The sequence below is a fragment of the Choristoneura fumiferana genome, chromosome 23 (assembly GCF_025370935.1).
Source record: "Choristoneura fumiferana chromosome 23, NRCan_CFum_1, whole genome shotgun sequence".
NCBI lineage: Eukaryota > Metazoa > Arthropoda > Insecta > Lepidoptera > Tortricidae > Choristoneura > Choristoneura fumiferana.
Window position 1 is genome coordinate 2,245,673 of NC_133494.1, and position 25,963 is coordinate 2,271,635.

At 38.2% G+C, this 25,963-nt stretch overlaps 2 protein-coding genes across 3 annotated transcripts; both read left to right on the top strand.

Annotated features, from left to right (window-relative positions):
- The first annotated feature begins 1,687 nt into the window (after positions 1-1,687).
- On the top strand, positions 1,688-7,672 carry LOC141440673 (uncharacterized). The gene is made up of 4 exons (XM_074105202.1): positions 1,688-1,743; positions 3,024-3,185; positions 4,250-4,402; positions 6,964-7,672. Exons 2-4 carry the CDS (start codon positions 3,039-3,041, stop codon positions 7,141-7,143), a joined length of 480 nt encoding a protein of 159 aa, XP_073961303.1. The 5' UTR covers positions 1,688-1,743; positions 3,024-3,038; the 3' UTR covers positions 7,144-7,672.
- Positions 7,673-8,676: 1,004 nt separating this feature from the next.
- LOC141440664 (uncharacterized) lies at positions 8,677-19,926 on the top strand. 2 transcript variants are annotated; one of them, XM_074105188.1, is made up of 5 exons: positions 8,677-8,772; positions 15,178-15,294; positions 16,696-16,885; positions 17,663-17,880; positions 18,722-19,926. In XM_074105188.1, the coding sequence occupies exons 2-5, from the start codon at positions 15,180-15,182 to the stop codon at positions 19,525-19,527; spliced, it is 1,329 nt and encodes a 442-aa protein (XP_073961289.1). In that variant the 5' UTR covers positions 8,677-8,772; positions 15,178-15,179; the 3' UTR covers positions 19,528-19,926. The 2 variants fall into 2 exon arrangements, with proteins under 2 accessions (XP_073961289.1, XP_073961288.1); XM_074105187.1 differs by lacking the exon at positions 8,677-8,772 and adding an exon at positions 8,958-9,052.
- The last annotated feature ends 6,037 nt before the right edge of the window (positions 19,927-25,963 follow it).

The following is a 25,963-nucleotide window of genomic DNA, read 5'->3' on the forward strand; positions in this document are numbered from 1 at the left end:
TCATTACAAGGTTTTTTAACTTCAAATCAAATCAAATCTTGCAAGTTGAATTTGACCCACTTCCAGTGGTCGGATAGACTCGAAATTTGGCATACTTATGTAACTTGCGTGATAACACAATAATCTGGCAGTGACATCTTGGTGGTCCGGTCAGGATTGTCTCTGCAGGATAGAACTCCTCAACGGTTCATGGCATCGTCTTGAAATTTGGTACGGAAATGTGTTATGACTTTCTGAGAAAAAGTAGTCAACAAAAAGCTTGTATTAAAAATTAAATTTTTACCAAAAAGCTTATTTTATCTTCCACTCTAACATCCCTAATGCGTTACCCGCGAAGTTGCTCGAAGTTTGCCGAGCACGGGAGTGCAGAGGGTGCTTTAATTAACTTCGCGCATCTAATCTCGTACTTTATCCTATCTCGATATGATACTTCAACGAGTCCTACTACGGGTCGTGATAAAGTAACAAACAAACAGACTTACAAACTTTCGCTTTTAGAATATTAGTGGGATGAACAGCGCTTTGTGTGGCAGTGCCGCCAAATTGCCGTTGATTATCTCGTCCCCGTAGAGCGAAAAGTCACTAAGTCGTATTTTGCTGTTTTGAGATACGGAGGTTTAAAATTGTGAAAATTAAAAAAAATGTAAGGTTTTATGGCGTGACATATTTATCATAATTGTGGTCTCATTGTAATGATATAATTTCACGGTATAAGCTCCAACTGCCAAATTGAAATAAAAAGCTGAATTTTCCAAGTTATTAGCGATAATTACTTTTATCTCTTAAATTATGAACCTAAATTTAAGGATTTAGATTAAGAACAGTGTTAGAGAGCTAATTTTTTCTGCCAACAAACTGTCATGCAGTTTGGCAGATAATTTCTTTAAAAATGTATCTGTTTATTTGAGAAAAAAAAACAGTAGTGTACTTTCGACTAGAGTTAGTTACTATTCGCATGATATTTCAAGCTCATATTACCATAATTTGATAATCGAAAACTCAAAAAAAATACTTAGTTAATTTTCGCTTTCTATTTTGTAACAAATTTTGCAATCGTTAAGTAACTAAGTTGTTTTATTGAACTATTTGAAGAAAATAGTGCTCGGCGATAGACATAATATTTTTTTTTTTTTTTTTTTTATTTATTGATAAGAAACAAACAGTCTTATACAGAATTATGAGCAGACTTAAATTAACACAATCTAGACCTATAGTTTCCTTAAAGGTTTATGATAGCAGACAGCTATTACAAAGAAAGAAATGATTATTATCATAGAATTTTGATAGGTACCTATATGTTAATATAACAAAGTATATGGCAAAAAATAACTAAAATGACTTAAGCTAACCACTTTGGCTACATTTTATCGGTATAAATGCTTTAAGTAATTTAGTTAATTCTCACTTCAATTCATGTGCAAAAACAAGAAAATAATGATTTTACTAACTTTTTAAAATTGGAACTATGGCTCCTATTGATAAGACTGAAATTTGCAGAAAAAAAATGCAATATCGATGGCATTAAAAAGTCAATTTGGAGATTTTGGGACTTGGTGACTTTTCGCTTTACGGGGTCGCTCTATGCAATACTGTGTATAAATATCTAGCAGTTCTGGATCCTGACATAAGTACCTAGGTACTACGCACCTACTGCTGACAAGTATTATAGTGATGTATCTGACTAAGAAGTACTTTCTGTTGGTAGTCTTTGCGGCATTCATTATTGTGCTTTGTGCTGGGAAGGTGAATTTTTTTAAGTTAATTAACTTTTTTTAGTTTTGCCGTATTGTAATAGTAGTAGGGGAAAGATCACGAAAAAAAAACTTTTTAACAAAAAACGGAACTGACTTCAAAAACCTTTAAAATATTTTTCTACTAAGTAGTTTTAAGTCGGTGTCACAGCACGAGCCAGCAGGAGTATATTTTTTTTAAATAGCCTATATAGTGTCCCATCGGCCTCCCCTTTCTCTTTCCAATCGTCTCTGGCTTCGGCAAAATGTTGCCAGTCCGGCTGGAATCGCTCCAAATCGTCCCGCCACCTTCTTTTAGGCCTACCTCTGCTCCGGTGCCCGTCGCTTGGAACCCAATCAGTGGTGATTTTGGGCCAACGATCCGGATGCATCCGGCAGACATGTTCTGCCCAGTCCCACTTGAGTTTGGCGGTTTTTGTCCCCACATCAACAATTCGGGTTTTTGAGCGCAGTTCAGTGTTTCTTATTCTATCGGCTCTTCGAACACCTAGGATACTGCGCTCCATAGCCCGCTGGCAAACCTTGAGTTTGGACTTCTGGGCCTCAGTCAAAGACCAGGTCTGAGCACCGTAGGTTAGGATGGGCAGGATGCACATGTCAACGAGCTTGCGTTTTAAGGCTAGTGGAAGTGCTAAGTGCTTTCATGATTTTCGATACGGTTGTCGACTTCTTTGCCTTGTCTGTTTTCGAAGGAGACTATCTGGCCCAAATAAGTATACTCGTTGACATACTGAATCACATGCTCATCTACCATTACCCTACGTTTGATGCTATTCGTCATCAACTTAGTCTTTGACCGATTCATCGTAAGTCCAACTTCAAGGCTTGCTGTGCTTAGTTCTTGAAGCATTTTTTTGTAGTTCGCTCGCTGATGTTGAAAAGAGAACGATGTCATCAGCAAAACGAAGATTTGTCAACTTTTTGCTTCCGACATCGATTCCCTTGCTTTGCCAAGAGGCCGCCAGGAGTAATTGAAGCCCAATATATAGTATATAGGTGAGGTAGAAAACTATAGTTCCACTCCTGCTAGCTCGTGCTGAGACTCCGACTTCAAACTAGTAGAAAAATATTTAAAAGGTTTTTGAAGTCGGTTCCATTTTTTGTTAAAAAGTTTTATTTTTTCCACATCCACTTTCAGCTCCGCATCCGCTTCCGTTAACTTCCGCATCTACGGAGGCGAAACTCGTCGCCTCCGCATCCGCCTCCGCTAAGAAGGCCTCCGTTACAACCCTAGTCTTGGTCATAATCTAAGGTGTTAATATTCGATTTCAGGTTACATATTATATTATGACAGAACGGGCGAAGATAACTTATGTGAATTCGTCGTACCTATCGTTTGTGAATATATCAGCGAAGCGGCATAATCGGCGCAGTACCCTTTACTATGTGGACCTCCATTACGATCAGCTGGTGCCTTTCGATGATTCAATTAGAGTAAGACTTCATATAAATAGAGGAGGAGTATAGAGGAAACCCCGTTTTTACCCGTGTGGCGTCGGGTTAGAATTACACCTGTCCATTTCTTCCTTGGATGTCGTAAGAGGCGACAAAGGATATAGGTTAAGGTATACCGTCAGCGACAGGCTAGCAATCTGTCACTATTGTACCGTTTTTGTCAAACTCTAAACCTAAAATTGCTAAAAGTGGCTCCGAAGCGGTATCGTTTCGTGTGCTCTGCCTACGAGTATACCCCATTTGGGAATACAGGCGTGATGTTTGTGTGTGTGTGTGTGTGTGTGTGTGTATGTGTGTGTGTATAAAGGAAACCGTGGTCGCCTAATGGTTTGACCTACATAATCACCTCTCAAGCAGAGGAACGTAGACTCAAACCCCGGCTTGCACCTCTGAGTTTTTTCTAAATCAATGTGCGAAATTACATTTGAAATTTACCACGAGCTTTACGGTGAAGGCAAAACACCGTGAGGAAACCAATTCAATGGTGTGTGTGAAGTTCCCAATCCGCACTGGGCCCGCGTGGGAACTACGGCCCAAGCCCTCTCATTCTGAGAGGAGGCCCGGCAGTGGAACGTATATAGGCTGGGATGATGATGATGACGGAGACTTCATATACCTGAAAAATATTCACTCACTCACTAACTCACTTTTTGTCTGTCCCTGACTGAATGCTCCTCCCATCCACTCAAAGATTGACTGGTAGAGATCCCTCAAAGGGATAAGTTCGCCTTTGTACATATATCTCAATGTTTGTCAATTGTGTTTGTTTACTTATTTTGTACAATAAAGAGTTTACATACCTACATACATACGTTCTTGAAGACCAGCAGGGTGTCACTAAGAGGAGCTGAAGGAAACCCGTACCAGATCACATTTAATAAGCGACAGCGCTTTAGGAATCTACCCTACAATTTGCAAATCTTAAAACACCTACTACCCACATATTAATTTATTATATATTTCTACTTCACTAGATTTGCCACGTTTTTTACAGCATGTTTTTGTTGGGATTCTGTTTAGTTAGCATACTATATTTAACGCAGGTGGACTTCTATTTCTACGAGTTCCTGAGCAACGAGTACCGGCGTGGGTTCGTGGAGATGCACTTTGGCTGGTGCAAGCTGATCCACGAGGACCCTTTCTTCGGCGCCGCCATGAATCAGGGCAAGCTCCGAGAGCCCTGCCCCTTTCCACCGGTACCAAATTAACCACACTACAACAATTACGTTCTTGTTAGATGTTATTGAAATCACATGGTAGGATGATTACTTATTGGAGTATTTCATCGAATTAAAAACAGAAGTGGTATTCCCCTCACCCGCAACATTCTTCCGTAATGTTGGTCTGCATTGAGTCGATTCCAGAGTAGCCAGTAGGTTGTATACGCCGCAACAGCGCGCCAACAGCACTAGCTCTGCCTACCCTACTACCTACTAAATGCGCACCATAGGGTATATAATGTATGTGCCTTTCACGCATCTATAACCCCACATTTACACAATCGTGTTCGCCATTCGCGACAAACATTCGTAAACGAAGTGCCGTCGCAAACTTTTTGACATTCGCACACGAACATGGAGGACGTGATAATGGCGGCTTGCGCGCTACATCTATTGAGTTTATACAATTAATTAATTATAAAATATGCACTTCACTCCACTCGCATTTTGTTTACACGTCCTGTTGGGTCAGGCGCTACTGGCGCTAGCTGTCAACCGAATGCAGGCGAATGTGTAAACAGTAAATTCGTGTTCGCCATTCGTGCCCTTTGATTCGCGTCCGAAAAACCGCTCCGAACGCGAGCGCTCTGTTTACATATGTGTGTTCGTTATTCGCCTCGCCATTCGCCTCGGGATTCGTACGATTGTGTAAATGCGGCATAATGAAGGCAACTGCCATTGACAAGTGCCGATGGATTGTAAGGCGGGTTATAAATGCTTCGGGGCTACTACGAAATTCGAAATCGAAGTTCGAGTCGTTCCGTCCCTCTGACACTTATACTATTTAATACGAGAGTGAGAGGGATGGTACGATGCGAACTTCGATTTTTGAATTTCGGAGTAGGCCCTCTTGAAAGAAGCACCACGACCAGAGTGTAACAAAGAAGAAGGTACCCTGGATCGTACGCAAACCTTCTGTAGATGCACAGGGTTGCTTAGCTTGCGATATGACTAAAGCGGAATTACACTTTGTTGTTCGCCGCATGCTGCATGCGGCGACCGCAAAAGTATGAAGAACACTGTAGTCGGCCGCATTCGGTGATCAACAGATTCCACCGCCTTAATATGCCCGCCGCAGTAGATTGTAGTTTGAAACAAGTTCGGCGACCGCATTAGGCGAACAACAAAGTGTAATTTCCGCTTTACACGAGGTAGCTACGCGGTAGCATCAGTAGTCTCTCGCTCGCCACCGCAAACTAAGGCTACGTACGCACTGTGCGGCTAACCGTGCGGTTTCAGCGTGCCGTCCCTTTTCAAAGTACCGCTTGAGAAAGAGACGGCACGCTAAAACCGCACGGCTAGCCGCACAGAGCGTACGTAGCCTTACATGTTTATCTTTATCTGTTAGTAGATTAAAATGGAGTCAAATTGCAAGCCAATTTATCATTTGGATCAACGCTCAAGTACCATCAAGTACTCGTAGTTATCCCTAAACTTCCATCTACATTACATGATTTCCTGATGTCCTCCACGTCGTATACGGCAACGGCGAACCCTTCTACGAATTTAAGTCGGTTTGTTTCGCTCATGTGAGCGGATGTGACTCGCGAATCCGAGACACTATACTCTATTTATTAAACCAAGATACTAAAATGAAGTTTCATGTGTTACCTGTTTTTTACATCTCTTACATAGTGATGTGCCACAACCCGTAATCACCGAAAAGTTTCGGTAAGTACCTATGTTATACGTATAAAATGTTAAGATATTAATGGATCTGTGACGTACTAAACTAACTCACGTAGGGCACTAAGACATTCTAAAATTGGAGTAATGAAAATGCCACCGTTTAGGAGATATTTTGACTTTTTGTAGATAGATATTGATGTTTAAATTTCATTAGATTCTAAGCAAGTTCTGCTTAAAAGCTCAATGCTTATGGAAAGTAGAATATTGAATGCTATAATTTTATTTTTATTTGCATTATTTTCCATAAAATACTTGTTATGTTTTACCGATTATTTGCAATAATGTCAAAAACCGAAATCATGAGCAGCACTTTCGCAGATTCGTATTATAATAATTATTATAATTCATTAATTTATCAGATTACATAATTGATCCGGCTTTGTTAGTACCGTTAAAATAATAAAATACTTATTGACTATGTTAGTAAGTTATACAAAACAAAACAAAATATTTACCGCCTAGCAGTCATGACAGCCTCATAGTGCCTCATAAAAGGGGAGTCGTACAATCAAGGGCAAAGATCATATCGACACGGCCAAAGTTACAAAAATATGTATACACGGCTTTATGCACTTAACATTAAGGCCGTGTATACATATTTTTGCAACTATGGCCGTATCGATATGATCTTTGCCCTTGACTGTACCTGGCCGCCACAGTGCTCATGATGGGGTTGGAGCTGGCCCGCACCCTGCAAAGCAGAGAGACAAGTCTTTATGTTTTTATGCTGTATACTGGTCACATTATTTTTACATTTGACATACTGTCACTATAGAATCTTGGTTTAATAAATAGAGTATACATACGTAGAACACTACACTAATGCAAATTATTCTTACGTTTCGCAGGGCGACTATCATATGTACAACATGTCCATCCCGTCTGCGGCCATCCCCCCCGGGTTCCCGTTCACTAAGGGACGCATCTACGCGAACCTGACGCAACGCGGGAATTTCGTCTTCGGCGGTCACATCGACATGGAACTCAGAGAAAAGGTTATCAAATCTAAATCCAAGAATAAAAAATAAATTAGTATATTAAGCAGGGTATCCGTTTTCTTAGTTCCTCCACTAATTGTACTCTTATAATCTGCAACAGCTCTAGGTAGTGGATAAATTATACCATTTTTGGATGCATCTGAGCACTGTACCTAGTCTGGCTAACAATACGTCCCATGCCTAAGCTGCTATACGGCCAGATCTCAAAAAAACCGGCCAAGAGCGTGTCGGACACGCCCAAAATAGGGTTTCGTAGCCTTATCCAACGGTTCCCCACACTATAGGGTTGGATTAGAAAAAAAAAACACCCCCACTTTAAACGTCAATGGGAGGTTCCATAAAATATTTTTTTTAATTTTTATTGTACCATTTTGTCGGCATGGTTTACATATATATCCGTGCAAAATTACAGCTTTCTAGCACTGATAGTCCCTGAGAAATGCCGCGGACGGACCGACAGACAGACAGACAGACATGGCGAAACTATAAGGGTTCCGTTTTTGCCATTTTGGCTACGGAACCCTAAAAAACCATTTTTCGAGAAATACCGTGTTAAAGTTTTGGCAGCTTAGTCCGGTCAATGCATTTTAAATTTAGCTTGTTTTTCTCGGGATGATATTAAACTTCTCATGAATGAGTCACTTTTTAAAAATGTTGTATATTTTTTAAGATAAATAAATAATAAATATCACGGGACAATTGACCTAGTCCCAAAGTAATCTTAGCAAAGCTTGTGTTATGGGTAGGTACCTAAGCAACGGATAAATATAAATAAATAAATAAAATGTTAATAAAAAGATACAAGGCCTTTAATATAAGTATTTAGAGTTGTGGCCGTATAGCAGGCATGGGACGATAAGTTGGCAATGGAAAAAAACGGCAGTAAAAAATTACACATTTGGTAACACATTTTTTTTTTAAAAACGAAAATTCAATGTTTACACTGGTAACCCTGTAAATGAATAGATTAAAAAAACTAGGTACTTACCTATATATGAGTAATTGCTTATATTCAGTATGAATAAGTATTTACATATGTATTAAATAAATCGTATTAAATAAATGAAGCTCGTACGTTGAAGTGGCAATGGGCGGGCCATATAGCACGGAGAACGGATGGCCGTTGGGGCCGAAAACTTCTCGAGTGGAGGCCGCGGATCGGCAAGCGCAGCGTAGGACGTCCACCAACAAGATGGACGGATGACCTGGTTAAAGCCGCAGGTGTACGGTGGATGCAGGCCGCTGCCAACCGAAGCAACTGGAGGTCTGTGGGGAGGCCTATGTCCAACAGTGGACGTCCTACGGCTGAGATGATGATGATGATGATGATGAAATAAATGAAATTGTATAGTGTTGGTTGTTATTTACGTTAGTTCCTTTAACTCATAATTTAGCTGGAATAGTGACAATCTCGAATAAAACGGGATTAGTTTTTTTATTTCATTTACAAAAGAATATAAAGACATGGAGATCATTTATTCATATTCAAATTGTAGCGATCAAGAAATTACTCGCTATCATGGGGCAAGTACGGAGTGACATCTCGATGTGTTAATTGTAACCTTTAGACTGTTTTAAAAACCATATACTTTCTTTTAACTTTTAATTCAGGGAAAGGAATAAAAAAGTATCATGTGTTGTAAATTTTCTGTCGCAGAGGTAAGTAGTATGTAGACGTTTCCGTGGGTAGCTATTTTTATTAACATTTTAATAAACTACCTATCTGGTAATCTGAATTGGTTTTGTAATTTTTCAAATTGTAGTTAATTTTGTAATAGTGTTTACCCGCGACTTCGCACGCGTATTTATTTATTTATAACAGTTTAGATTTTAGGCTTACAGTACTTACAACACCAAAGCGCCTAGAATGCTAAAGATGTAATCATAACATCCAGCAGTCGAATTGTAATTCAGAGATTTTACCACAGAATAACTAATAGTAAGTACACCAAATTCCCGTACATATTTCCAAAAATTGCATCTTTATTGACGTTGCATTATAACATAGTGTCAAATTTCATGACTCTCTACGAAGCGAAGGAGATTTAGAGATTTTTTTGTTGGTAAGTAGATATCCCGTGGGAATATCGGAATAAATACGCACCAAATTTCATCCAAATCCGTCAGGCCTATCCTATATATACGACTTAATGTTAAGTGCATAAAATCGTGTATCTCTAGATCTCAATATATGTAACTATGGTTGTGTCGATAGTGTGTCATAGTGCAAAGGCACTTGACTGTACTCAAAAACTGAACAGATGATGTAACCCATCGACATCTATGTATCTACCTATATAACCTAACATCTAAATCTATTACGGGGTAGAGCACTGTATCCTAAAGCACAGGTTTTAATACCTATTTAGGGAGTGGAGTTCTAGTTTTATGGAATCTACCTATATTGCAACGATATTTTTGAAATAAATGTACGTACTATTATTTATTATACATATAAAATCCGAGAGTGCCGCTGTCAGATGTTCTTTTTTCGTGTGACCGCGCGTGGCAATGGACTAGCGCCAATCAGCCATTGACACCCAAAAAGGCTGAGAATCGGAAAAGCTATTCAAAATACACAAATTGAAGATACGTCTGATTCAATCATCTTATTATTTTCCAGAAAAGGTCTCAACGTCAAGTAATAACTTATTCATAGTTACGAGTTATACTATTATGAAGAAAATCGTATTCGTGTTCGAGAAGGTCATAGAAATTATTCTTGGAATAATGGGTTGATTAACAGAAGGGTGGTAATGAATACTGTACATTATTAATGGACATTAGGCTGCGTTTCCACCAGAGATGTGGAAGATGCGTAGCGAGGAATGTCTTTGTCATGAAGCAATAGAAACGCTCTATTTACCTATCCTTGCTCAGCGCAGTTGTAGTGGAAACAGCTCAGTGAAGCGAGGGTAGGTAAATGAAGCGTTTCTATTGGTTTATGACAAATACATTCCTCACTCATCTCTGGTGGAAACACAGCCTAATGGCCACTTTGGTCTTAAACGAAATTAAACGGTATTAAATTTCGGGCTGATTGCCCTGGTGAAGCACAGTAGTCCATGGGTGGTATTGTAGGTATGTTGGTTAGTAAAAAAGTGAAACCGGAAAATGGTGTGAATTTGTCTGAGTTTAAAATTGTCTCGTGTAGGTACAAGTTAATGTGAATTATTTTTAAAGTTGTTGCCTTATAAAGACCGGATAGTCTGCCATGCTTGAGGTCCCGAATTCGATTCCCAGATGGGGTTGCTGCTTATTTGTATGAAATATTTTTAAGCTTGAGCTCGAGTCTCGGATGTTTAATGAATACGGTATTTGAAAACTCCTGATTTTGCCATATCTTAATATTATTATGAAAATATAGATATACAGATAGTGTTTAGCGAAGAGAAAATTTGAATCGGTTGAAAATTGGATTTATAGTGATTTTTTGAAAATCTATATACCTGTCTCTTTCTCAAACGCTTTTCTCTATGCAGCAAGTATGGCGGTACTGGCGTGTGACGTCACATGCCAGTATGTCTTTCTCTGTCTAATCTTGAATTTCAAACCTTTATTACTTTGCAATTTGTAAAGGTAGCTTAAAAATTGTTTTTCTATTCGATAATTGTGTAATTATCTAGTTTTAATCTATAAAACATACAATATAGTCAAATACCGTATACAATGGGCCTCTGTGAAGACTAATACAACTCGACTAAAGCAATATGGTATTAAATTGTAAAAAATATGCTACATTTCAGTCTAATCAACGTTTTTCTAGCTTTTAAACAACGAAGAAAACTTTATACTAAATGGTATAATTATATCCCTTCAATTACACTTCATTTCGTTCGTTCGTTTTCGATCAAGCAGTCAATTCAGCAACTACTACGAAATTCGAAAATCAAAGTTCGTATAGTACCGTCCCTCTCACTCTTGTATTTTTTTTACGATTGGATGGCAAACGAGCAAGTCGGTCTCCTGATGGTAAGAGATCACCACCGCCCATAAGCATCTGCAACACCAGTGGTATTGCAGACGCTTTGCCAACCTAGAGGCCTAAGATGGGATACCTCACGTGCCAGTAATTTCACCGGCTGTCTTACTCTCCACGCCGAAACACAACAGTGCAAGCACTGCTGCTTCACGGCAGGATTAGCGAGCAAGATGGTGGTAGCAATCCGGGCGGACCTTGCACAAGATCCTACCACCTGCAAAATAAATTACCTGTATTAAATAACGTAAGCGTCAACGAGACGGCAAGATACGGAGTTCGATTTTTGCACATCGTTCTTTGACTTCGTAGTATGGCGAGGAGTTTAATTAAACCTCTCTGTAAGGAAATCAAGACCAACTAAGATCAAAATATTTAACCGTCTCAAAAAAAGAACGTATTCTGTAAAGTGTGGCAAACTGTAATAAACAGGAAGATTCTGTTCAAACTTCTCCGTTGTAACTTTCACCTGGTAAAATATGAAAAAAGGTGTTGAATTTATCTCTGGCCATTCTTATAAACGACTTCAACAAAAGGCTTTAAATTCTAATGCTTTGCGTACCTCCATTTCAAAGGGAATTCACGTAACGGGTGAATTAGACGGCGTTTCCTTTTTTTAAGTTTAACAACTTCTTTTTAGCGGACTTAACATGGCATCTACATTTGTAACTTCCATATTAGGACCCTAATCCTAATTATTAGAAACCGCGGTTTCTAATAATTAACCGCGGTTCACTTATATGTTTCATAAAATCGAATCTCATAATTTCGTTTCTCATAACAATCTTGAGCAGAATTATCATATCATCGAATTACTTTTCGCAAATATTTTTTTCCCATACTATTTCTCATAATTTTTTAAAGCAGAATATTAACATCACATAATATCGATGAGAATAATATTTATACGTTCGAATAGTTGCTACGCAGAAATACATATCTCATAATATTACTTTGCATAAGGATAATAAAAGGCAGAATAAAAGTTCTTGCAATTAAATTAATTGTAGTTCTATATTAACCTAACCTTTATTGGCAGGCAGTAAGATTCTGGCGCTTCGCCGGCCGCTGCCGCGGCACGCTCGCTTCGCTCGCTCGGCTCGCGTACTGTTGTGGTCGCAGTTATAACCTAACCCATCCTACTATATAGCTTCTGTTCTGTTCTGGCGCTTTGCCTGCTGCTGTTACAGCACGCATACTTTGCTGGTCTTACTTTAACCTTAACCCATTCTTATGGTAGCTGTAAGTTCCTTTAACTATGTCATTACGCCATGTTAAAGTCAGCGCTATTTAAAATTCCGTGGAAATACAATAGTCCAAACTATTATTTTGCTATGCCATTATGCCAAATAAAAATCGGCGATACTAATGTTCTGCTATTTAATATTCTGAGAAATGACTATTATTCGAAATGATAATTGTGAAAAGTGATGATTATGCAAAAGTATCATTCGGCTAAAAAAATTATGAGATACCTGTTATGCGAAGTGTATTTCGGAGAATCGATATTATGCAAGATAAAGGGAACCCTAAGAAACCACTATTATAATGATTCTTGATTTTTTGACAACTTGAAAAATAAAAATATATATTTTTTTACCTTTTTTATGAATTGGGGTAGCAAACGAGCACGTGGATCACTTGGGTTAGCATCATCTCTCATAGACACCATCAACACCAGAGAACTTCAGACGCATATCGTCCGTATTATATTTTTCGTGTGCGTGTGTGTACGTATGTCTCTTTTTTTTCAAATCAAACAGACCAAGGCATAAAACCTATTAATCTCACGAAACGTGTGGTTTGCCGAAATAAAGTTAAATTTATTTTTACAAAAAAAAACGGCAAGCGAAAAAAAATATCTATCTCCAGGAGTGAGCTACATTTTAAGTCAGTTGTTTTAAGTCTACTATTGATAAAAAATATAATATGGATCGTCCAAGAAAACTTAAGGTAAGGTACCCAATTGCTGCGTTGTGAATAAGCAAGCTGTCTTAAGATCGAGGTAAATCCAAAAACTTACGAGAACTTCAAACATGCGCAAGAGGTGTCGCATTTGTAAACAATTTGACATTGACGTTAGGTTTTTTTTTCGCTTGTGCGTTAGGACTTAGGACCAAGACAAAAACCGTATTCAAGCGTAGGTAGTAGTTCATTTTGGCGGGAATAAAAACTATTTTTTTTTTATTAATTGGTAGGTACTACAGAAACATCTGATATTTTTTCTTTTGACTAGTATAAGCTTATTCCTACCGATTAAAAAGCAGTTACTTTTAAAAATGTCATCCATCGCCTTCTCAATGAAGTAAATCTTGTTAGCATGAATCTGCGATAAAAATTAAAAGCGATTTCACATAGAAAAATGTTCGTTCCATGTTTAGAATTGTGTGAAACTACAGAGCTCAGGGTTAGCTGTATCTGGTTGGAGTTAAAATCTACATGAAATGGATTAAATGCTTTTGGCCTCTCACGTAGCCACCAAACTGATGAAATTATGCCCTTATTCCTCGTACAAATGCAAAGAGTAGTACCAATATAGAAAAAGAGTGGTAACTCTATGGTCAACTTTGCATGTATGGTAACAAGCACTATCTGGTAGCTAGCTGAAGAACTAAATCTGACATAACACACACATGTACATGCACGCACACAACAAGCTTAACGTCTATAAAGCCCAGTTTAGACCTGTAAGAAAATTGCGCAAGTTGCATTACATCGCGAGGCCGGAAAGCAAACGAGTTTATGGTGGTCACTTCACTTGGTCACCCAAGCGGAGCAATGTAATACAACTTTAAGAAAACAGCAAAAAACCAGATAAAGTTAAAAATCATCCGCGAAAGCCAGACAGCCAACATACAGCGGAAAGATGGCGGACAGACTGAATTTTTCAAGGCCACGTTTGACACAGTTCTCAATTTAGTGCTATCATTTTGTCGCCAGAGGCACTGGCGTGTACGTGAAAAGGTGACGTTTAAAGTGTGCCCCCACTGTACCAATGTTAGACACATGTAACATAACGTTGCAATGTTTCACCAACCCTCATGCATGTCGCTGCAGGATTTAACGTGTGAAATATACCTATGTACTGTCTCGGCACTGCTGAAGATATTTTTAAAACGGATTTTATTGTTTATTTAAATTAATTTAAAAGTGTGTACCTACTCCTAAAAGGTGACTATTGAAAAATAAAATAAAAGGAGTAATATATAGGAGTAGGGTTGCCTGGAAGAGATCGCTCTGAAGCGATAAGGCCGCCTATTGCTTACCTTAGGAAATCTCTATGTACCTACTTGTGTTTTCTGTACTGCTTACTGTGTTGGTGTGCAATAAAGAGTTGTTGTATTGTATTGTATTGTATTGTTGTAATGCGGCCAGCATCATGGGAACCCTGCCACAGGCAGATCTTTCAGGCTTTTGATTTTTACCTATAGTAACATGTATATTTCAAAATTAAATGTAATTTCGCACATGAATTTCGAAAAACTCAAAGGTGCTAGCCAGGGTTTGAACCCACGATCCTCAGCTTGAGAGGCGATAGGTCAAGCCACTAGACCACCACGAGCTTTAGGGTGAAGGAAAACATCGTGAGGAAACCTGGACAAACCTGCGAGGGTATTCAACGTGTGAGGTTCCCAATCCGCACTGGGCTCGCGTGGGGACTAGGTATTCGTATGGCCCAAGCCCTGTCATTCTGAGAGGAGGCTTGTGCCCAGCAGTGGGACGTATATAGGCTGGAATGGTGTGTATTTAGTTAAGGTTTCTTAGGTTAGTTCTCTTTGTCTTCTTTTTAACTGTTAAATTAATGTTTTTTTTGCACAGACGGCATTACATTTATCCATCAAATAAAATAAAATAAATTAAAAGATATCTGCGTCCTTATTCCTTATAATTTTTACAGCTTATTTAACACCCCTTGTAAACTAAATAAGTACCTATCGTTGTGTAGACTTTAGCCTAGCAGTGGGATGGGACATCAATCCAGGCTACATAATAAATTTGTTGAGTCTCCTTTCAATTAGTTTAGAGCAGATCGAGGGTAGTATATTCTAAATCTATGATACTCTGTGGTTTATCTGTCATTGCAGTAATGATGGAGACACTTCAGAAGTTCGGCCTGAAGCACCATGACTTACCGACAATGCTTTGGAATGTGACTGTACTTCTTAGGATCTTGGCTCTGGACGTCGATGGAAGAAACACAAGTTAGTTAGATTCAGTTACAGAATTAATAAATAATTAAGAAGAAAATGAATAATTATATCTTTCCGTTACTTTTAACACTTTCGTGTTTTCAATATCGTTCTTTCGTTAATTTACAAACCCGTTTTTTTTTTAATATTGTAAAATACTCGAACAGCGAAGTTAGATTGGACATAATGAGGGCTATCGCGTATGAATTCGCCGCTAGAGGCGCTAGTGTAGCGTGAGGTCTCCGAAGTGTCAAATCTCATAGTTTTTGGGTGAGCTACGTGGGTTTATTTATAATTAGAATAATTTTGTGAATATTTTGCAATATCTGAAATTAATTATGACAAATATGCGTACCGGGGCAATGAATGTCTGTGTTTTGAGACAGTTTTGTCTTTCGGAAACCTTTGTCCTCCCTTTTTTCCGAACAAAACGGGGACTATGCAACACTTTGGCATGCTCGATATTTTTATGGTACGTTTTTAAAGTGTATTAAATATGATTTTAATCTAAACTTTGTTTTCACGCCCGTAATAACAGACTTTGAAAGCCATACTTAAAAACCTCACGCAATAGTGCGCCATCTAGTGAGACAAAAAACGATAGCCCTCATTGTCCCATTCTTCCCTGCCAGTAACTTTATTCATTATAATATATTATATTATCAGATTTATCAGGTTTGATCTCATTATTAGTGGTGTCACAGCAAATTAAATAATTCATGTTCCGAATTCAAATCTAATTTCTGCCTCCTATGAAAGTCTTGGAGATAAGACTTTGCTCACACTTATTGGAGAACCAATCGTTGGCTTTGGAATAGGTGTGATAAATAGTAGATGGTACAACAAGAGCTTAAAACGAGCCATTTTACCTGAGGCGTTCATATAGCCACCCGAGCCGGTACGGCGAGGGTAGGTAGACACGTCGAGGGGAAATGGGTTTAATGCTCGAGTTTTACACTCTGCTTTTCACTTTGATTGAGAAGAAATTAAATAGCAACAGCGGAAACAATTGTTCACTTACTAGGAACCTTTTATTTTTCATGTATTTTTATACAGTCAATTATCCATTTTTAATTTTATTGATTTTTAGTTATAAGTCCATAAAATAAAAGTTATTAAAAAAATATATAGAAACTTTTTTGTTTGTGTCTGTTGACCTTGGTCTTAGACGAAGATTTTACTTTATGCACTAGAGCATAAAAAGAAATTTGATGTCGCCTAGATCCAGCATAAATACCAACCTTACGAGCATGAGAAGTGAAAAAGATATTTAACGAGTAATTAGTTTCGTCGTAATGTTACAAGTATTCGGACTCTTTTTTTACTCTTTGGTAGGTAGTAGCAATCCAAAGGACCCAGAAAAGTAGACAAATATTAACGACTTTGCAACTATAACCTTATTTCTGTTTTCAGACATCTCTCCATTTATCTACTTGTTTATGGCGATCACGTTTGCCTTCTACTTCTACACTTACCACTTGTCAACAGTTTGGTTCATTTTCTGGCACGGTGGCGGCGCGTTGTTGTTCAACATAATTCTTTTCTCGCTCGGTATTAGTAGTCTTATCGGAGTTATTAAGCTCATATACATGTATTTCAACAGGTAAGAGCTTTAGTCAATTCAATGTTTAATTTAATAAAATGGAAAAAAAAGACTTCCGTTTTTTAAGGCAGTCGTAGAGAAAAGGCATGTAGTGTTTATGGCTACTGTTCATACATTGCATGCTCTTTAACCATGTTTAGACAATCCCAAAAGCCTAAAGCCTTTAGGTGGATGTCACTTGCAAAGCATTTTTTTCTACATTTTAAATTAGATTAAAAAAATACATAGTTCCCGCGGGATTGCGAGGATAAAATTATACGCGGACGGAGCCGCGGGCAACAGCTAATACAGAAATTAGTAAAAAATAAATTGTTGGTAAAAATTTCATTTTCAATACAAGCTTTTTTTGCTGATTGTACTTTTGGTTGACTGTGCTTGTATTGTCACCCAAACTACATTTGCATACCAAATTTCAAGTCGATGCCATTAACCGTTGAAGAGTTCCGTCCTGTAAAGACGATCCTGGCCAGACTACCAGATTATTGTATTGTCACGCAAGTTACATACGTATACCAAATTACAAGTCAATCCGACTACTGGAAGTTGGTCGAATTTAACAGACAGACATACAGACAGACAACGGGACAGGTGAAACTAAATAAAAGCTCGTAAAAACTTATTAACTTAATTATAACGTAGTTCTGAGTGGAGAGCCTTGGGGGAGGCCTATGTCCAGCAGTGGACGTCTTTCGGCTGACATGATGATGATGATGATAGTTCATTGGTAAGGATGCAATGCAAAAAATACGAGTAATACCAGAATCATTAAATTTTTAGGAAGAAACTTCAGAAAATAGTAGCAGAATACCTTCTGTGCGATGATTCTGTAGTCCCTGGAAGCCGATTGGCGGAAAATATCATGATGACTCTCAGGAAAGTGAAGAGACGCGCTGCGATTTTTTGGTTGGTCATCATCATTAATGGCATAGTTTACGCGACCACGCCCCTCTTGACTCCAGGCAAGCACCTGATGGAGGACAAGCAGATACTGTGGGGTAAGATGCTGAGTTGATTATGGTGATGAATTAATTAGATGTGCAGGTTGTTGCAGCAAAAAGAGCCCACCCAGTGGCACCCTGCAGTGGGTGTAGTAACTTATTTACAATTTTACTAATACCTATGTATTATAAAGCTTAAGTGACTATATTAAATGATATTGTAACGGATAACTCACATTTTAAATCGACTTTAGCTAGACATGTTTCGGGCTAATTCGTAGCACTTCTTCCTCTCTCTTCTTTGTCGGATACTCTTGGCAGAGCAGTCGTGGTCACGTAGCACGTCGAACAATTCTAGCACTTCTTCCTACCAATGCTGCTCGCGCTGCTCCTAGGAAGAAGGGCTACAAATTAGTCCGAAACATATCGAGCTAAACTATATTTAAGACGTGAGTTATTCGTTACAATATAATTTCATATGAGTGAGTCTCGCGGTAGTTTCATGTTCTAAAGTGATGTTTGTTTCTTTGTATGTTTCGCTTTCACGCCTAAAATATTCAAGTGTTAAGTGTTTTCTAGATTTTTTATTAATTTTATACAGATTAAAAATTATAAAAAAAATTATATAGAAACTTTTTTGTTTGTGGCTATTTGCTGTGACCTAATTGCCTTGGTCTTAGACGGAGATTTTACTTTATGCACTAAAGCATAAAAAGTCATTTTATGACGCCTAGATCCAGCATAAACACGAACTTTACCAGCATGAGAAGTAAAAAAATATTAGGGCACTCGCGTGCGTGCGATAAAAATGAGGTATCCTATGAATATCAATTTGATCTTGGAGACACAATCGTTTGACATAAGTATACAATTTTGCTTACAAGAACTTTTTTTTCAGGCCTAGAGCCGATGTTCGAGTCTCCAAACTACGAAATAGCTTTCACAGCGGAGTTTTTCGCCGTATTTCTCTCAGTATATGCTCCAGCCAACATCACAGGACTTCTCATCATCATGGTCGGCTATACTGAAGCACAGATGCTGGCTCTGAGTCAGGAGTTACTTCATCTCTGGAATGACGCCCAAAATAACTACCAGCGTACGCTTCATGCAAATTTACCGACTGGAACCTGCAGTAGGATATCTAGCCTCCTCACTTCAGAACCTAAACAATTCAACGATCCAGCTTTAAAAAAGAAATCAAGCGTAACTTCTGTCATTTTTGTTACAGAGCATAAGGACAAAACGATTAATGACTTTATTAAACAGCGTTTAGCGAGTATAATGAAAATGCATGCAATTAATATAAATCTTATTAAAACAGTTGAAAACATATTTCAAAGCGCGATTGCCATAGAGTTTTGTTTACTCTCTGGAGGGCTCATAGCAGAGTTGTTGGGCGGTTTAGAAAACACGTATGTTCAAGTGCCATTTGCTTTGGTACAAGTGGCTATGGATTGTATAACAGGGCAGAAACTAGTAGATGCTAACACGATGTTTGTTGAAGCCATTTACGACTGTAAGTGGGAAAACTTTGGCGTGAGCAATATGAAGTTGGTAGCGGTCATGCTCCAGAATGCACAGAAGACTATGAAGTTATCCGCGGGTGGAGTTAATAATTTGAACTATTCAACCCTTATGTCTGTGATCAGATCTATTTATTCAGCTTACACCGCTCTTCGATCAACTATGAATAAACACAATTAAACGAATTTAAATTCAAGATATGTATTGATGTTTGCTTTATCTTTTTTATCTTCAGAAACTTCTCTGCTTCAAATACGCATTTTAGAAATATGTCCAAAGGAAAGGAAGACATCTTAATTTTTCGCTAGACGATCGAAACATTAATTTAAGTTTGTGTAAATTATAAAAATATAAAATTTAATTCTAGTAGATATTTTAGGCAGATATGCAGGATATCTTACTTTTTAATTAGATTATAATTTAATATCCTCTGACTCTGTACTTAGTCGTCAACTGTTGTTGCATGCTACCCTCTCTTATTTAGATTTAAGAAATGATTGTTTTCTCAGTAAGTGATTTGTGTAAATCTTATGAGAAATAAATATCTTAAACCATATAAGTATCCAACAATTGTGGCTATACCCTACCGGGGTGCATAAATATTTTAAGTTCTAGAATAAGTCTTATGTACTTTGTTTTTTCCAAATAAATGAATACTGAATACTGAACAATTCAAATTGATGAGCTATTCAGTTCCCGATGAAACTGCAAAACATTGTAAAACGGACGCCTTTACCGAAGAAGGTCATTATAACTTTCAGTACACTACGGCACAATAATAGCTGTTTTTTTGGTAAAAGACTACAGAAAATACATACATACTTAGAGGAGCTGTTGAAATATAGGTTTTTAATGAATGTGTAGTGTATTTAACCAGACAGAAACGTAATGGTGCTAATGCAGCGTTGGCTGAGCCAATTTATAGTCAAAGTCAAAGTCAAAATATCTTTATTCAATTTAGGCTATAACAAGCACTTATGAATGTCAAAAAAAAACTACCACCGGTTCGGAAAAGCCTCTGTTGAGAAGAATCCGGCAAGAAACTCAACGAGGTATATTTTTTAAACAGATTTACAATATTATTAAATGATATCTATACATGACAAGTATTTAACACATCTTTATTTTTAACACAGTAGGTTCGCTATTTGAAGGGATCGCCAATGCGGATCGGAATTATTTCCAAATATATATTAGTAGGTAAGTAATTATTATTGATAGAGCTTGAGTACGAAAGTTGGCTATGGAACATATCGTCATGCTGCAGAACGTGGAAAAGACCATAGAGGTGTCGGAGGGAAATCAAAATGTAGAACTTCCGTTCGTGATAAATTCTATTCATTAGGCTTAAACTATTATGAACCAGAACAGCAAGAATAATTATGATGAACAATATCTGTAATGATTTATTATGAACAAGAGCAATTAATGTGATTATGAAGTTAAAGAAAAGAAAGAAAGAAAGAAAATACATTTATTTAACGCCATAAAAAACAAACATAGGAACAAACATAGAACAAATAAAGACATACATGACGCTAAACAGGTCCCCACTCAGCATAATGCCACGGCAAGCCGTGGCGCTGATTTTAAGTTCCACATATTTTAATAAATTCGTGCACCTTATATCGTTAAAGATTACTTTAAACCGCTTGTTTTGTCATTTCACCGCAAACTCATATTTTATAAGTAAAAAAAAACACGTCAAAGTTTCAAACTTTTCGTCGCTTCACTCACTTCCCTTTGGTTATTTTTTTAGCTTGAAAACTTCTTGATCCATGATCCATGGTCCCAAAAAAAAATGAGTTTGTGGTGAAATGACAAAACACGCCTCCATTCTTTTTTCATGTTCTCCAGCATATAACGAAACCAGTAATTAATTATCAGTTTTCTTGAACAAATCTCTCAACAGAAATTAGAAGGTTTGGTCAATTTTCAGCACTTTGAAGGACATTTTCTCCAAACAGGTTGAGTTTGGGCAGCTAAAAAAAATATGTGTCCGTTATTTTAGACTACTCTATAACATATATCAAAATAAATCAAATCGGAGTCGGACAGTTGGGTACCCTTCCTTGTTAGTCCGCTAACTAGCAGAAATAAAAAATGGCGGCAGCATAATATGCATTAATAATACACCATTAATATTAATAGGGTATTAGTAGGACGAATTCTACTATTATTATAAATGTGAAATTGTATGAGGGTTTGTTTGTTTCTTACTCCTTCACGCTAAAAGGGCTGCATGGATTTGTATAAAATTAGGTATGCAAACAGCTACTTAAAAGTCCGAGTAGCACATATATATACAACGTTAATGAATTCCATGATACCTAATTAGTTTTGAGAATTCCCATGAGATTTTTTGCGATGTTATAACTGCTAGACCAAGCTGCGGGTAAATGTTAGTATCAAATACATATTAATTAGTTACTTTTAAAATAGAGAGTAAGTAGTCATTTTTAATATACGAAATATTTATTGAAAGCGCGGTTAAACCCTCTAATTAACTATTAAAAAGACGTTAATTTGTACAATGTCAAAGCATGAGTCAATCGAAGATTTCCAACAAAAAAAGGTGGCATTACTTAGTGAAAAGTATTTCGGGTAATTTAGTTTTAGATTTTTTAATGTTTCGAATTACTATGTATACAATGTGTGTTTCTTGATTTCTGTAAACTTCGACAGACCAGATAATTGATAACAATTGCCTGGTACTTGAATTTTGGACCAAATCGAATAAAGCATCACACATTATTAAAGGTTAAATTACAAAATTCACAAACTTGATGAGTGCCATTGACTCACTCTTTTAACCTTCTTTTGCTAAATATGTATGAATTAACGACACTTTCGTTACGGGCTTTTAAAAGCGTCCTAGATTAAGAACTTTTAGGACCTAACTACATACGCTAGCTGGCGCGCGTACACGGGGCACGGGAACAGTTAGCGCTGCCACAAAATAAATAATAGTATGGCCACAGAACAGATAGGTACAGAAATCAATCTACATACAAAGTGCGCTCGAGCAATCACCGACACGATATCTCGGACCGGTTGGGACCAGTGCGAGCGCGAGTGCCATCCGCTTGAGACACGCGTCTGTGAACTTTTTTGTGCAATAATGGGGAATGATAATTTATTACACTTTAAAATATAATAATCGTGCATTTCGCCAATGTCCAAATCGTCGCAAGATATTTTCTGTGACAACCATATCGAAAGCACAAATTGAGACATGGATGCACAGAAAAACTAGAAAAAGAGATCAGCACTGGGAATCGAACCCAGGTCCTCAGCATTCCGTGCTGCGTGCTATAACCCCTACACCACTACTGGACAACAAGAGTTGGAAATGTTTGAAAAATATTAGAAAGTTTGGGTGGAAGCATCACGACCTGTCCACAATCCTGTGGAACATCGCTTTCATGTTGCGCCTGCTCACGTTGAACGTGGATGGTCGCCACAAGAAACGTTAGTAGGTATATCATCATACACTTAAACTAGTTTAGGTACTAATTTCATTTGGAACTCGAAAAAATATAGTTTTTTTTTCTTTCTCATTTGAATCTTCAGGTAAACGAAGAAATCGACGAGTCCCGAGCGACATTAACATTCAAGTTCAACCCTCGACAAGAAAGTTAATAGATTCCTATTTTTATACTTTTTACCCGACTGCCTGAAGAAGGGCTTGGAAGGGATGGGAGGGGATGTTTTTCTAGCGTATATATTGCAGACTGAGATCTATTTTTTTGATCGCCTAAACGGCAGAACTAGGGCTGAACGGTTATCAACGTGTGGGCTATCATTAAATTTGTCAAAACTGTCGGAGTAGCATAGAGTATAAATATATATAATATTTCGAAATGCCTTCCGTAAAAAAATTAAAAAGTGGCGTTCTAAGGGGGAAGCCATAAATATATAGTGTTTAACTAAAGGAGGGTCCTCTACACTCACAATTTTCGTTGACATTCTTGTTGCGTGCATTAGATATTTCGTTAGTGCATTGTTTTCAGAGATACCAATCTTAATCTAGGTCGTGACACTGGTATCTAATGCCTGATACGTCTACGTGTTTCTCGTATCTTCGTCCTGGTCCACCTTCCTCCGCGATGTGGAAATGGAACTGGTTGACTAGGTCATTATCTACTCTCTCGGGGCCAGCAGTACGATCGGAGTCACCAAGTTTGCGTACATGTAGGGCAGAAGTACCGGTTTTGGCCACCTTAAGCCCGTTTTTGGCCAGTTGACATGTGCAGTCAAATATAAAAAAACTATAGTACTAAAATAATATGTTTAAATAATACAAACGTACAAACACATACACACTTTCGCATTTATAATATTAGTATGGATGGATACCAGCGTTGTCTTACTATACTATCTCATTGCGCATGATGCGGAATAATCACATAGACTTCACTTGCAAAAGAGTCTTTTTTATTTGACTGGATGGCAAACGAGCAAGTGGGTCTCCTGATGGTAAGAGATCACCACCGCCCATAAACATCTGCAACACCTGGGGTATTGCAGATGCTTTGCCAACCTCTAGGTTGCGCTAGGGCCTCTAGGCCTAAAATGGGCCAGTAATTTCACCGGCTGTCTTACTCTCCACGCCGAAATACTACAGTGCAAGCACTGCTGCTTCACGGCAGGATTAGCGAGCAAGATGGTGGTAGCAATCCGGGCGGACCTTGCACAAGGTCCTAGCACCTGCTGTCACGACTCGATGTTAATTCTTGCACCAAAAATAAATAGTTTGAAAGCAAATTGTTTCTTTTCCTCCTTCCACCCTCGAAAGCCCTCGAGTGGCGACCGCGAACTGGAAGACGAAGCGTTGGCAGGCCTCCCACCAGGTGGACTGACGACATCGTGAGAGTTATGGGAAACCGGTGGATCCACGTGGCGAGTTGTCGTTCATTATAGCGTTCTAAGGGGGAGTCCTTTGTTCAGCAGTGGACGTCTTCCGGCTGATGATGATGCCGATGAATCTGTTTCTAGGCCCAGCACACATGGTGAAACGCAACTGCAAAGAAACTGCAACTTCTAGGTACTTTTCAGTTTCATTTGAGTTTATGCCATAGACTCCTTTGAGAGACCACACATGACGCAACCATTTTGAAAACCGGTTTGAACCATGTTGCTGAACTGATTTCAGTTCAAATTCAAATGGCGGCAAAAGTCGGCGTGCAGGAAACTCGTGTTTGCGTTTCATCGGCTTGGCATCTTTTTCGGTGCAATACAATTGCTGACGACGAATATTAAACAATCCATGAATTTTCTATCAGTTTCTTTTAACTCTTTGGCAGCCACAAACATACGGCAGTTCTTTTCAATGTAGGGATGTATCCACACACTTCTTCGTTTACGCCATCTTTGTCGAAGATACAAATACAGAAGCATAAGTAACTCTTCATCACTTGAACTAGACATTTTGTAGACGTCTGCTCTCAAAACAGAAATGATTGTGAATAATTTTATCACATTGTGGTTGCGGATGTGTGGAAAAAAATTGAAACTGGTTTCAAACCAATAATTTCAAAAGGGTTTCGTTGCAGTAGCGTTTCACCGTGTGTGCTGGCCCTTATTGTTAAGTATTGAATTTTCTGCTACATCCGGGAGTGGACCTTGCGCGGGACAAAGACCCCCGACGCAGAAAGACGGGTTTTATGAGTTTGGCCTCAATGTCTGTCTGACTGTGTGACATCGGAACTCTTAAATGGTTGGACCGATTTCAATGCAATTTTTGACGAGAAAGATAGTTTGTTGCGGTGGTTCTTCGCTGTATTTCATTAAAATTGGTTCAGCCGTTTTTAAAATATTTAACTTATTTACGAAATTTTTATTTAATAAGTAATTACATACAAAATATCCATAGGACTAAAACTACTATTAAATTAACTACTATTATTTAATTAACAAAAACTAAAACTTTGATTAAAAAAGAGAGTTGGGCCTCTTGGCATGGTGCCCATCACGCAGGCAGCATTCCCGCGTTGAACTGCGATTTAGATTCTTTGCGCGAGAAAGCTGCCGGCGCGAGGGTTGCCTGTTGCCTCCCTTAACCTACTGCTGAGCTCCCTGTGTAGCTGCAGCGCACCCTTACCCCAAGGACCTAGAGTCTCGACGCCGAAAGCAAAGAAATGATATTGGGCGCCGAAACAGCTATATTTTGTGACCTTGAGGCGTTCCCAGGCGTCTGCCGCCGCCCCCGCACATTTGGTAGTTGCTGGTAGGGAGGACGCCGCCAGGGTATCTATACAGGTAGCGTCCCACACCAGCGCACTTATTTAAGTTGGTGAGTTTATTATTCTAATATTATACAAATAGTGCAAAGTGCCAGCGGGATACAGGCACACTTATGGGAAACAGATAGTGCTACTTCTAAGGGATTCAAGTTCTCCTTAAGGTAATTATTTGAGGTGTAAGATAAATGTTACAGAATAAAAACACACATTTGATGTGGTCTGTTTTATTTTGAACATAAGGATATGTACCGATAAGATGCTTTATATTATAAGAGATCGATAAAGTTTATTTTGGTTAAAAAAAGCAAAATCCAATTTTAACGGTAACGAAAATGAGCATCGAGACCACGAAAAAGAACATTTTGTTTATT

Excerpts from the sequence above, each read along its gene's own strand:
- LOC141440664 (XM_074105188.1), top strand. The coding sequence starts at position 15,180 with ATGATGGAGACACTTCAGAAGTTCGGCCTGAAGCACCATGACTTACCG. Across the intron at positions 15,295-16,695 it reads CGTCGATGGAAGAAACACAA|ACATCTCTCCATTTATCTAC; the intron begins GTTAGTTAGATT and ends TTCTGTTTTCAG. Across the intron at positions 16,886-17,662 it reads ATATACATGTATTTCAACAG|GAAGAAACTTCAGAAAATAG; the intron begins GTAAGAGCTTTA and ends TTAAATTTTTAG.
- LOC141440673 (XM_074105202.1), top strand. The coding sequence starts at position 3,039 with ATGACAGAACGGGCGAAGATAACTTATGTGAATTCGTCGTACCTATCG. Across the intron at positions 3,186-4,249 it reads CTTTCGATGATTCAATTAGA|GTGGACTTCTATTTCTACGA; the intron begins GTAAGACTTCAT and ends TATTTAACGCAG. Across the intron at positions 4,403-6,963 it reads AGCCCTGCCCCTTTCCACCG|GGCGACTATCATATGTACAA; the intron begins GTACCAAATTAA and ends TACGTTTCGCAG.